We start from the raw sequence: 14237 nt of genomic DNA, 5'->3' as shown, positions 1-14237 counted from the left end.
CCAGTCAGGATCCAGGTTTCCAGCGCCATAGAGCGGTTGCTGAGAGATGTAGTCTGAACTTCCAGTCCACCTCTCATGAAGTTTACAACTGCCCATTTTCTATGTGGGAGCTGGATTCTGCTTTGTCTGGAGCTCGTGACACATCCCCTGGTCACGACAGGATCCATTACAGTATGCTATGGCACCTCACAATGCGCAACAGAGAACTCCTCCTCGCACTTTTTAATGCCATTTGGGCGTCGGGTCACTTTCCTGATGCGTGGCGTGAGGCAGTTTTAATCCCTTTTTTAAAACCTGGGAAAGACCGCGCGAGCCCAAGTAGCTACCGTAGTATTGCCCTCACTAGTTGCATAGGGAAGACCTTGGAGCGGATGGTCAGCCGCCGCCTTGTCTGGATGTTAGAATCCCGGCAACTCCTTAGTCGCTTTCAGTGTGGGTTCAGGAGGTTTTGTTCCACCTTCGATAACCTTGCCCTCCTGGAGGCGGCTATACAACAAGCTTTCCTACACCGTCATCACTTTCTAGGTGTATTTTTCGACATCGAGAAGGCCTACGATACCACTTGGAGGTGTCTCATCCTGGAGCAGCTTCACGAATGGGGTTTTCATGGTTATCTTCCTCTTTTTATTCAGTCTTTCCTCTCGCCACGATATTTTAGATACCGCATTGGTGACGTCCTGTCTGATCGCTTTGAGCAGGAGAACGGTGTCCCTCAGGGTAGCGTTTTAAGTGTGACTCTCTTTGCCATCGCTATTAATAGCATTACGTCCATAGTGAAAAGTCCTGTCCAGTGTTCTTTGTTTGTGGATGATTTCTCTTTGTTTTGCTCTTCTTCAAGCCTTGCAACGACAACTCGTCAGTTGCAACTTACGATTAGGCATTTGGATGACTGGGCGCAGAAGAGTGGTTTTAAGTTTTCCACCGAGAAGTCTGTATGTGTTCTTTTTAACTGTTCTCATTCGATTTTAACCTTTCCCGAGTTGAGGATGAGGGACACTATTCTTACTTTTAAAGACACGGTGAGATCTCTGGGGCTCATTTTTGACTCGAAGCTCACGTGGTTACCTCATCTTAAAGACCTGAAACGGCGGTCACTTAAGGCTTTAAGTATTTTAAAATGTCTTAGCCACAGTACATGGGGAGCTGACAGGACTTGTCTGCTCCAGTTTTACAGGGCGTTTGTGCGATCTCGGCTCGATTATGGGTGCACGGTGTATGGGTCTGCGAGGCCTTCTTACTTAAAGTTGTTGGACGTTGTGCACCATGAAGGGCTTCGGTTGGCCACTGGGGCATTCCGAACTAGCCCCATACCAAGCCTCTGTGCAGAGGCTGGTGAACCGCCACTTCATATGCAGCAACGGCTACTTACAGTGCGCCAGACGTATAAAACTTTGTCCACACCATACACCCTTGCATACCATACCGTTGCTCAGCCTCCTCTGGCACGATTGTTTCATAACCGGCAACGTGCGACGCAGCCCTATGAGATTCGCGCACAGGATTGCCTCGGTGCGATGTCTATGGCTGGTCTTCGTGTTTTACGTCGCGGTTGGAGCAGATCTCCACCTTGGCTCCTCCGGAGACCCTAACTTATTTTAGATTTGACTAATTTTAAGAAATATGGCACACCTGATTTTACGTTTCAATCTCTGTTTTTTAACATTTCAGATGTGCATCACGGTTTCACTGTCGTTTATACTGATGGCTCCAAACAGGAGACTTTCCTTGGCTGTTCTGTAGTGTTCCCTGGTCATGTTACCCGGATTCGCCTCCCTGCTGAATATACCGTTTTCGCAGCGGAGCTCCACGCGAACCTGAAGGCACTGGAGCAGATGAATCGTGTTCTGGGCGATCGATTTCTTCTCTGCTCCAATTCTCTTAGTGCCTTACAATCACTACAGAACCTATACCCGACTGAGGAGATGGTCCAGCTGATACATGACCAACTGTACTTGCTCCAACAGCGGGGTAAAGAGGTATCCTTCTGCTGGGTGCCTGGTCATGTCGGCATATGGGGCAATGAACAGGCTGATCGGGCTGCCAAGGAGGCCTGCAGAGAGCAGGATGTGGTCCAGTGTCCTATCCCCTTGCAGTCAGTCATCGCTGCACTCCACAGGAAGTGCATGGAGTTGTGGGAGGACGAATGGCTGGCGGTGACGTCCAATAAACTGTGGTCGGTAAAGTCAACTACTCGGCCGTGGCGTTCCTCCTGCCGGTTGCTCAGGCGGGAAGAGGTGGCCCTCATACGTCTTCGGATCGGGCACTGTCCTCTGACGCATAGCTATTTATTACGGCGGGAGGATCCTCCATTTTGTGATGCTTGTGGTGTGCACATCTCTGTCCGGCACATTTTAACAGACTGCATTTTATACCGTGATGCAAGGGCAGAAGCACAAGTTGATGGGGATCTGCCTTGTGTTTTAGCTAACGATGAGACGTGTGTGTCTAGGGTTTCTAAGTTTTGTGATGTGTCTGGACTCTGGCCTAAACTTTTAGGCTGGAGGTTTTAGTGTATTGCAGAGTGGCTGACTCTTCCCTTTTTTCCTTGCGGTCAGCCAGCCACTTCCATCTGCTACATTGTTTTAGCTCCCTCTACTATTTTCTTCCTGTGTTGTCCATGTTTTACTGCTGACGCCCTGCTTCATCCCACGCTTCGGTGTGGGTGAGCACCTATTTTTCAATGATTGTTCCCCGTGTTTTATGTTCCGTTTTATGTAAATGTTCTGAGTATTTTTTTCTTGACACCCGTCTCACTATGATACTGAACGGGCGCTGAAGACCTTGCTGTCATGCGCCCACGAAACCCCTCTACTACTACTACTACTCGTCCCAGTGATAGGAGCTTTTAGGATGAGTCCGGTGACCAGCGTCCTTGTGGAGGCCAGAGTCTCTCCATTGCAGGTTAGGCGTGCTCAACTACTGGCCAATTACGTTGCACATGTTCGTAGTTCTCCTGCGCATCCAAATCACCGTCTCCTTTTCCCACCCACAGTGGTTCATCTCCCGCATCAGCCCAATTGCAGTTTGTGTTCGATCCCTTCTTTCTGAACTGGAGTCCTTGGCTTTACCACCTATACTTGAGGTCCATTCACGTACACCTCCATGGTGTGCACTTAGGCTGCAGCTTCGCCTGGACATTTCACGTGGCTCTAAGGACTTGGTTAACCCCACAGCTGTCTGCTGCCACTTCCTCTCAATTTTTGATATGTACCGAGGCTAGGAAGTGGTTTACACCGATGGCTCAATGGCTGATGGTCACATCAGCTTCGCGTATGTCCATGGACGACGTATTGAACAGAATTCCTTGCCCAATGGCTGCAGTGTTTTCACTGTCAAGCTGTTGGCTGTATCTCGTGCTCTTGAGTCCCTCCGTCCATGCCCTGGGGAGTCGTTTCTTCTGTGTACTGACTGGTAATGACCATCCAGGAGACCATCAATGCCCTGGAACGGTCCAGTCATTCAGTGGTGTTTGTCTGGACCCCAGGCCACGTCGGAATCCCAGACATTGAACTCTGCTGACAGGCTGGTCAAACAAGCTATGTGGAAATCGCTTGTGGAGATAGGCTTCTCTGCAACTGACTTGCTTTCAGTACTACGCCACAAGGTTTTGTGGCTTTGGGAGGCGAAATGGCATAACCTCAGCACGCACAAGAAACTGTGTGCCATTAAGGAGACTACGAATGTGTGGCAGTCCTCCTTGCAGGCCTCTCGCGGGGACTGTGTGGTTCTCTGCAGGCTCCGCATTAGCCACATTTGGGTGACACACGGCTACCTCCTGTGCCATGGTGACACACCTCAGTGTCGGTGCAGCACCCGGCTAACAGTGGCCCATATCTTTGTGAGCTGTCCTTCTTTGTCCACCCTGTGACGGACTCTTCAGTTATTGGACTCGTTGCCATTAATTTTAGCTGACAACGCCTCATTGGCTAATTTTGTTTTATGTTTTATATGTGACGGTGGGTTTTATCATTCTATATAAGTTCTAATGCATACCCTTTGTCCCTTTGTGTCCTCCACTCTAATGATTTTAGGATGGATATTTTAATGTGTCACAGAGTGGCTGTCTTTTCCTCTTTATTCTCGTGGTCAGCTAGCCACTGTCATCTGCTCTATTGCTTTTATCCCTTCTACCTATTTCTTGCTTCTCTCTGTGGTTTTCTTTTCCTGTTGTGTCTGTGGTAGTGTTGGTTGTTCTTCTGTCAATCTTCTGGTTCTTCGTTTCTCCTGTTATTGTGCTGTACATCTCCGTTCTTTTCTTCTTTCCCTTGTGTAATTATTTTACCGGGAACAAGGTACCAGTGACCTCGCAGTTTATTCGCTTCCCTTCCTCTTTTAAACAAACCAACCAACCTTATGCTTCATGAGTGGTCTTTGGGGCCCCTAAAGATTTTTATTCCCACCAGTTATTCGGAGTCCATGTTGGCACTTTTCTCAGATCTCTGCAGACCCAGAAGAATGGCATTCCACAGAGTTAAGTATTAAGTGTACTTTTTCTAATAGCTATTGACGCAATCCCCAGGGCCCCAGGGGGTTTGCCATTCTTTGGTGGGTTCTTGCTTGGCTACCACGGGGCCCCAACATTCGCAGCATCTTTTCCATTCCATGCTGTATGTCTGTCTTCTAGCAATTCTTTCTCTTCTCCCTTGGCGAACATGTCTGGGAAAAGTGTTCTGCACATTCAGTAGCAGAACAAATCACCTAAAGTGGATGTGCCTCCTCCTGAGGGCAGTTCTCAATTTGAAGGAGCGTGCTATCGGAGATGCTGGCAATCGTGGGGGATTTTCTCGCAATGAGCCGATCATCTTCACATTCAACGTCTACCAAATGTAAATGGAAGGAGGCTAATGATTCCAAGACGGTCCCAGCTGCACCACGGTTCCTCTTGATTTCATGTACTGAAGACTGTCAGTCCTTTGCTCTGGTAAATCCGTTTATCATTCAGAAAGGAGTTGATGCAATTGCTGACCCTGTGAAATGTTGCTTTTGTTTACGAAATGGCACTTTGCTTTTGTAGACTGCTTCTGATTCTCAAGCACAACTATTACTCGCAGCTTCGCTCCTCCATGGCTTCCCTGTTTGTGTTGAGGCCCATTGAATGCTGAATTCTTCCTGTGGTGTTATTTACACGTGGCTGCTCGATGGTCTGACCAAGGCAGGGATCCAAATGTACCTCTCTGATCAGGGTGTCATTGCAGTTCATCATGTGATGAAAATAGTAGATGCATCCTTAGTGCAAACATGCACTGATTTTCTCACTTTTGATAGAGTGGTGCTTCCATCAAAGATACAAGCAGGCTCTGACATTATCACAGTCAGGCTGTACATTCTGAGCCCGATGTGCTGCTACCAGTGTCATCATTACAACCACACTTGAATGTCCCGTTGACACATGGCCAAATGTGGTAGGGATGCTCACGAGAGCAATTGCCTGCCTCCTTCTCCCTGCTGTATCAACTGCAATGGCGACATGCTGCCTTCTCCCGAGATTGTTCTGTGTATGTCGAAGAGCGGGCTGTCATGGAGATCTAGGTGAAGGAAAAAGTACCTTACGTGGTTGCTCACAAGTGTTGGCCAGTCACAACCCTGTGTTCTACCAACCGGCACTTACAGTACTAGTCTTGCTACATCTTGCTCCATGAAGGACATGGCCACACAGGCATGTGACCTCAAATTCAGCACCGTGGTTGTAAAATTGCCCAGTGTCATGGTAGCATCAACTTCTCCTCCTCCAGTCGTGCAACAAGCAACAAAACTTCCGCCTTGCAGGGTGAAGTAATCTACTACACAACCGGCAGGCTGCAAAGGACAAAGAATACTCCTTCGAACACTTCTTATGTCCCTCTAGCCAACAGACATCAGTCTTCCTCTGCCAACCTTAAAGGCTCCAAGAAGTCAATGAAAGACAAATGGTCTTCTCCTTCGCCAACTTGGTGATACTCTTTGGTGGTGTTGCCGCGTGATATTCTTGCCCAGCCTACCTTTGTGTCACTGGTTTTTCTGTCGTGGACTCCATGGATCAATAGAGGGAGACTGCTGATGCCTCTGTAGATCTCGTGGAGTAGGATCCTTTAGCCTCTGCACCCTGTAGCAGTGAGTATTCAAAGGATGGCACTCAGTAGCCACTGAGGTGACACCCCTTCATTTTTTTCCCTGCTGTTTCCTCGTTGTGACACTCCTCCAATGGAACATTTGCGGCCTTCGATCCCACCAAGAGGGTTCACAGCTGCTCTTAGAATTGCAGCATCCGCTTAATCTCTGATTCCAGGAAACAAAATTGCATCCTCATAACCGCTTTGAGCATTCACATTTCTTCCTGATCCACATTGACCTTTCAACCCAAGGACAGCGTTCCATCCCAGGGGGAGTCTGCTACTCACTTGGGATGACGTTCATAGTCAACCCCTCTCTCACGCCTTACTGCTGCTCGGTGACTTCATTGCACACCATCCGCATTGGGGTTCGCCCAGGACTGCCAGAGACGTGCCCTCTTGGTTGACCTTCTCAATCATATTAACCTCATCTGCCTTAACACAGGAGCACCCATGTTCCTTTCTGACTCCGCTTACACATTTTCCCATTTGGACTTCTCCTTCTGCACTGCCCAGCTTGCCCATCATCTTGAGTAGTCTGTTCTCTCTGACACGCACTCTAATTGCTGACTCCTGCCTCACCTACATACAAGCCCAAATGGCAGCTTTCTAAGGCTGACTGGAGGCTTTACTCCTCCCTGGCGACCTTTGACGAACAACATTTCCTCTGTTACGATGACCAGGTAGAATATCTTTAAAATGTTATACCTTCTGCCGCAGAATGTTCCATTCCTCACTCTTCCTCTTTGCCTTGGTGGACTGAGGCATGCTGCGATTCAATTCATGCGCGGAGACCTGCTCTCGGCGTTGTTAACCGTCATCCCACGATGGCCAACTGCAGTTGCTACAGCTGTGTGCACAGTCGTTGCAGTCTTTGGGATAAAAGCACCTTTCTCTTGCTAACAAACATTTTCTCCTTCATACGTACAGTCGCATCTGGGCAGGGGCACGTTTCCCAGACGTTAGCGTGAAGCAACTGTCACACCCATACCTAAGCCCAGCATGGACAAACACCTTCCTTCCAGTTATCACACCATTTCTCTCACCAGCTGTGTTTGCAAGGTGATGGAATTGATTTATGCCCAGCTGGTATGGTGGCTCGACTCTAGCAATTTGCTAACCACTGCACAGTGTGGATTTCGAGTGAGCCGTTCTGCAGTTGACCATCTCGTCTCTTTGTCCAACCATGTCGTGAATGTTTTTCTGCGGAAATACCAGACTGTGGCTGTGCTTTTTGATTTGGAGAAAGCCTGCTATATCTGCTGGAGGACTGGTATCCTCCATACTCTCTACACGTGGAACTTTCGTTGCTGCCTGCACAGTTTCCTTCAGGAATTCTTAAAAGACCAACTTTTCATCCCGTACGGTAAGTATCCTCTGACTCGCAGTTCTGGGTGACTTTCCCAAAACCTACCCCTTTTCCTAGACCTTTCCAGTCCTTTTCCTTTACCCTTCTTCCTTCCCCTTCAACTGTTCTGCCTGAAGGAGAAGCCACAGGCTTCGAAAGCCTGACAATCACAACAGTCTTTTGTGTGTTTCTTCTGCCGCTGCTTGATGAGTAGATTTTTTGTCTATCCAATTAAATAATTATGTAAGTTAGTACTATAATAATCTAGGTCTCAGTTTGTGTGTGTGTGTGTGTGTGTGTGTGTGTGTGTGTGTGTGTGTGTGTAAAAACTGGACAATTTTTTAAAAATAAATTTCATGGCATAGTTGTATTGTTTGATAAACAATTTTAATTGTTATTGATGCGAACACCACACAGTGGTTATTTTGTGCTTATATCTGTACCATGTGACTTGGGTGTTAGCCATATGAAAAAATATTACACTTGAAGTATCACTGAGAGAAATGAGATTTGTAATTTGCTTCATATTTACTGGATGCAGCATCTTGTATGATTTTGACTCCCCCATTAACAAGTATTTAAATGTTGTTAGATAAGACATTGTTCATTGTGTAAATTTAATGAGAGTGGGCCAGAAGCATTGCTAGCATTGACTGCTTGCTATTTTTTCAGAACAATTGTTGCTTTGAGTCATCTAGTGATGTCGTGCAACCATCAGATCTATGGGAAGCTTATAAATGTCTTGTTGGATGGGTTAACAAGAAATGTTAATTCTTCTACAACACGTACATACATTCAGTGTATAGCAGCAATCTGGTATGTTTGTGTGAAATATTTCTTTTTGTGTGCATAATTAAGTTCCAGTATGATATGTGAGTAATTCCTATTTGTGTGATTTAGCCGACAGGCTGGACACAGATTTGGGGAACACATTGAGAGAGTAGTGCCTCTCATAGTACAGTATAGCAAAGAAGATGATGATGAATTGAGAGAATATTGCTTGCAAGCCTTTGAAGCATTTGTCCATCGATGTCCTAAAGAAATAACTCCACACATCAATACTGTAAGTGTAATTCAGATTGTTCATGTTCAGAAGTGCTACTACAGTGGTGTGAGCAACACTGTGATTTTCTTCTTCTTCTTCTTCTTCTTCTTCTTTTTTTTTGCCCATATGGAGATATTTAAAATAACACACACACACACACACACACACACACACACACACACAAAACCTACCTTGGTGACATACTGACCATTAAAGAAATTAAGATCTCCCTTATCAAAAGGTTGACCTGAACATCACAGTACTTTACCAGACTTAGCTGTATCATAAATTTTATGTCCTTGTGTACTTCAGAGCCATGTTCCAATTTATCCAGCTGGTTAGGGGAACCTTCAGTTTAATCTGGACTCCCAGCCCAGCTATAACTTGACATTTTTCACATACACAAAGCATTCCTTAAGGCAAAAAAAAGTCAAAGGAGTGGTTAGTGGCAGAAAAATCCAGGAACTGACATTAATAAAAGTTTGAAATTTGTGTATATTAAGAGATTTATTACTCAATAATCAGCAGAAATATGTTTGAAATGTTGATAGTGTTCACCTGCACCAGTGATGACAGACAATAGTGTAATCTGATGACTGTCAACTTGTCATTGTGTGGCTGTTTAAAAAGGGATATTGTGCATTGTGAAAAGAGTGGCTGTGGCAGGTCTCATAGCTATATACAACTGCTTAGTGCTTCTAGTTTCCCACCGTCCAGGACATGGTGTTGCCGAAAGTATTACAGTCTTTCTCTTACAAAGTGATGTATAAATACTGAAATTTCAGATTAAATCCTGATGTAAATATCAAAGTTTTCTGGTGTCTGGGTTAATTTCCATAATTCATAGTGTAAAGCTACAGCTGGACCACTAGCAGAACATCACTTAGCATGAGACTGATGGTCCTAATGGGAGATGATATTCTACTTCTTTCATTCGTGTTGCCCAAAAATATTTTACTGTATGCAAAAAATAATTATACTTTCTACTAAAGCAGCTATGTTTTAAATAATGCTAACTTGAACTGTATGCTAAATACGTGCATCGGGGTTGGTTGTTTGTTTTTGTTTCACAATCCTCAAAGGAATGAGGCATTTCAGGTCATATTAACTCTATTATCTGGTACTGAACAAGTACTCGTAACTCTTATGGTATGCCTTCTAGACCCATTGCTTTTTTCTTGTATTGGTCCACACAACCACCACCTCTCAAAATGTGGAAACAAAGAGCTTGAAGTAGAAGAGCTTTGTTTCATAGTATTGAAGATTAGGAGGTCCTCATAGCTCATAGGATATACTTTTTATAGAACCCATGTTTACTGTGCTTGTTTATTTCTTGTATCATGTTCTTTCAACTGTGTGCATTTATGCTGTTAATTAGAATACATCCTGCCCAAAAATTGCAGAATATTAAAATAAGCATAACAGTATTCAAATAAACACACAGATTTAAATACTATATAATTGTCTTAGTGTAGTAACCTAATGTCAGCTGTGAAATGGAAAATGAGCCATCTGTCACAGGCATGTGGTGCTTGGGAGGTGATTCACAAGAAGCGCCACTGTTCTTCCACCGATTACCATATAAGCTTCATGACATACCACCCACTATGACAAAAGTGTAGTGATGATAACTAATCACCCTGGATACATGCTCATAGATTATTGGAGAACTTTTACCAATGACATTTGTGGATACTAAGATAACCACATATGGTTCTTTCTAGAACTAATCATGTCCTCATGAGCAAATCTTTAATCTTCACAAACCATGATTGTTTTGAAACTGCACAGACAACTATCCACAGAACATATCTCAAGGATGGTCATTTAATGTTAGATGCTGTCCTTTTGTATAGTATTGATAAAGCCATCGCTTATCTAGTGTCAGACTGACTATATCCGTGGTAACCCTCATTGTAGTCACAACTCCTTAGGTACTTGTGATGTGATCCTCATCTGTATTGCTACCAGGCTGGCAGCAGTCTGTTCATGGATAACGTAAAGTTTACTGGAATTTCCTACTTCCAAGACAGCGGCAAAGCCCTCAAAACATCAAATTATCTGGGATCGTCCTTGAAAGAGGCTACAGGAATCACTCGTGTGGTTCAAACTGCATTGCCCTGATGTTGCACACATTGATTTTACTTTCTCAGATAACTAATTTTATGGCGTAGCACCTTCTAGACGCCATATTTTGTGGCCAGATTTTTGTCACACCGTATTCTATGGTCTGTAAGACACTACGGACTATGAGACACAACTTAATTTGTAAGCAGTTTTAAATAACAACATTTTTACCATTTTTATTATTAGATTGCATCGGCAGACTAAAAAAAATTCTTAGTTTATAAAACTGAACTCACCTTTTAAAACCCCTGAAAATTGTCTTCTAAACTTTCTTCTTCGTCATCGTTGTTCTCTTTGTGTATGAAATGGTTTTCACTGTCATCAAGAGCATTACTTATGCTGCAATTCCTGAAAGGTGTAACAATAATGTCTTCTCTCACTCTAGGTGATGACTATTTTATCCACTGCTATACTTGTTAAAAGTGTAAGTTGTTTTAAAGCTCCCTTCGGCATAAATTCATGTTGGGTTTCATCCATTTGTTCCATTCCTCTCTTATATACTCTCCGAATGGTTTATTTATGGCAACATGAAGAGGTTGCAGTTCTGAAGTAAGTCTTCCCAGAATAACAGCAAGCTCTGTATTTCCCTGCCTCAGTTTCTCTTTCACAGAACTTATCAGATGAGTACTAAACTGATCTAGCGCACGAGGAGAACTCTTCTTCTATGAAGCACCTTCCCTTTTCTCCCATTAATCATAATTTCATACCAGCCTTGTCCATTGAACCCGTGTCATGTACATGATCTCCACCACCTGGCGGTATTAAAGGTTTTGGCATTGGTTGCGCTTGATGATCATGGGATTAAGTTTAGTACAGTCAGCACAGCATGAAAGGACAACAGTGTATTGCATTTTTTCAGGTCCACGTGTTATAGTTTTAGTGCCTTTGAAGCCAACAGTTCAGTTATTTGGCACATCAAATGTTAGAGACGTTTCATCCATATTCGCTCATTGGCTTAGTTCCACACTGTCGTTGTTCCCCCCGATGTTGAATAATAAATCAATGGAAAGATAATATTTTCTCTTCATATTATTGTGGTATTTTCCGAGATATTTTGCTTTTGGTTCGCATGGTAAGTCCATGACACTTCATAAACCTGTAGCACCAACCAGATCCACTCTTAAAGTTCCATTGTAGCACTAGCTTACGTGTGTGTATTTGAATCATTTTTGTATTAACTCCAATGCCATTTTGACCGTGTCCTTAAATCCATTTTGCTATGTCTTCTTCTAGCCCTTTTGCATTAAGTCCTCTGTTTGCACATTTAGCCTTCCTCCCTTTTATTTTATTATTATTATTATTATTTTTTTTTTCAGTTCTTCTTTACTAGTCTGCCAATTGCGAAGGGTTTTTTCTGTTTGTGGTTCTTTACTAGTCTGCCAATTGCGAAGGGTTTCTTCTGTTGGTGGAGAGCCGAAATGATGCTTAGCTGCTCTGTTTACATGTTCTTTTGCATATACCTCTGTTTACATGTTCTTTTGCATATACCATTACTTTCAGTTTATAGCCCACATCATATGAATACCTTTTTTTTCCATTTAGAAATTAGCTACTAACAAAAATATTGTACTGTCGCAAATAACACAGATCACTTTCAATTAAAGTTCGCTGGCACTGTAGACTGCAGTGACACATCATAGGCTAGGCAGTGTTCTGGGTTTGTGACAGTGGGGTGGGTGGGAGATAGCATTAGCAAGCTTGTGAATCCCAGCAACTCGTGTTTGTTGCATTGGTGCACTCTGCTGCCAGTTGAACCCAGTGTTGCCAGATAGAGAGAGGTTTCCTGCGGCATTGAATATATGGTCATTTTTAAGGCTGGCAGTAATTTTAAATCAAACACTGGGGTTTTTATATTAATTTCAAATATAAGACTCAGTTGAATTTTGGAGAAAATTTTCCAAGAAATAAGTGTCTTATAGTCTGTAAAATACGGTACACACTAAAGCCCTGTCTGAAATGCTTAAGGGCTGTGGAAGATGATGTAAATTATGCTTTATCCTTCTGGTCTAGGCATTTCCTCATAAACTTTGAATGGATATCAATTGTATGCGCACACTAGATGTTCCATACTTCTCTCCATTTCGCTGCATTTTCTTTTGTTAGATGTTCTAGAGTTTAAGATCTGTTACTGTTGATAAAAACGGATGAGTTCTGCAGATGTGTGTGACAAGGCATTTAATTAAATTAAGAACCAGGGAAGAAATTTAACAATAGTTGAACCAAATCGTGGCCTGTTTTTTCACTACAGTTTGTGATATTTAAACGAATATTTTTGAATTAACTTCCCAACAACACTAAGCACTGGAGTTGCCAGTTATTTTAAGTCACCTCAAGATATATGTGTACTAATTGTGGGAAACTTTTTAAAGAAATAAGTTTGTTCTCTTCTCCCCTGGTTTCTCTCTTCAGTAGGTGATCCATATACACAATGTCTTTTGATAATATCTTCCTTTGTTAAGTAACTTTTTTGTGTTGTTGTTACCTCTTTAATCTGGGTGTGTATGACCAGGGACAACTGGGAAAAACCCAGGAATTTTTTCATCCACTAGAAATCTGGGATTCTTTTAGAATCCCGGGAATTTTTCATTGTTCTGTTTTTCAGTTAAATTTTTTGTAACTTTGACTGGTAAAAACTGATATCCTTACAAAGAATGTTATTGTTTCCACTAATACAGAATAATACTGCAGCAATAGAAAGTAAACGAAAGGAAAAACCAAAATAAAACTTAAGTTGCCTGGGAAATGTGCCATTTGCAACCAAACACAGTGCACACACAAGTGTCTGCCAACAGCAAAATGTTTCAAAGGCTTTAGGACGAAGCCAGTGCAATACTTCATAACAACAAGCTGCTTCTGATGAGTGTGATGTCACAACTTTTTACATCGTTTGAGCAGTTGCCAGCGGACTCGTGCACATGCTCAGTTGAGTAGCATATGAGCAGTACCTTCTCTCGCTTCTGGCTACTGGAAATGTGGCTGTTAGCTGTGCAGCAGTAGTAGCAAGCAGCCAGATGCTACTTTGAAAATTTTCTTTTGGTGTGTCCAAGCTGCCAGATTCTTGCACGCACAGAGCAGTCAGAGTTGTAGTGGGGAGGGGATAGTCTGCATGTTACCTGTGTTTACATTTAGTGATTTTGCTGTTTGATCTTCATTTACAGCTCTCACGTCAAATGAAGACTAAGCGGATTTCTGTGGCCGGGAGCTATTAAGTGAATTAAACTACATTCACATAGTTACAGGAGGTTAAATATGTTGTTAGTATGTTTTCTAATTTTATTTTAGTTCCACATTTTTGGCAGCCAAACATTACTCGCCTTGCAGAACAATGAAGTTATTTTTGTCGGTTTGCTTAAATAAATTTGGTTTTATTAACCTTTTCTACAGAGGCAGTCAATTTATTTGAAACAAAATGTTTCATTCCACACTATTGGCTAGTTTCAAGTCTTCACTGAATTTCAACTGCATATTTTCAGCTTCAGGCATGTATGACATTATGCCATAATAAAGAACCGAACATGAGATAATATAGTACTGGTACTCCAAAGAAAATTGCATCCCGAAAACAACACTGAAAAGCTTAATATCAGGTAGTGGCCTACATCATTGTTAATCTGGACATATGAATGTG

The 14237-nt window shown here is 43.0% G+C and overlaps 1 protein-coding gene across 1 annotated transcript in view; it reads left to right on the top strand.

Annotated features, from left to right (window-relative positions):
• LOC126237296 (cullin-associated NEDD8-dissociated protein 1) overlaps positions 1-14237 on the top strand; it is a 165061-nt gene that overhangs the window by 29062 nt on the left and 121762 nt on the right. The window contains exons 5-6 of the mRNA XM_049947252.1: positions 8110-8253; positions 8338-8500. Coding sequence (XP_049803209.1) covers positions 8110-8253; positions 8338-8500 — 307 coding nt within the window. The remainder of the gene's footprint in view (positions 1-8109; positions 8254-8337; positions 8501-14237) is intronic.

The sequence above is a fragment of the Schistocerca nitens genome, chromosome 2 (assembly GCF_023898315.1).
Source record: "Schistocerca nitens isolate TAMUIC-IGC-003100 chromosome 2, iqSchNite1.1, whole genome shotgun sequence".
In the NCBI taxonomy this organism is placed as follows: domain Eukaryota; kingdom Metazoa; phylum Arthropoda; class Insecta; order Orthoptera; family Acrididae; genus Schistocerca; species Schistocerca nitens.
This window is presented reverse-complemented; position numbering and strand designations above follow the sequence as displayed.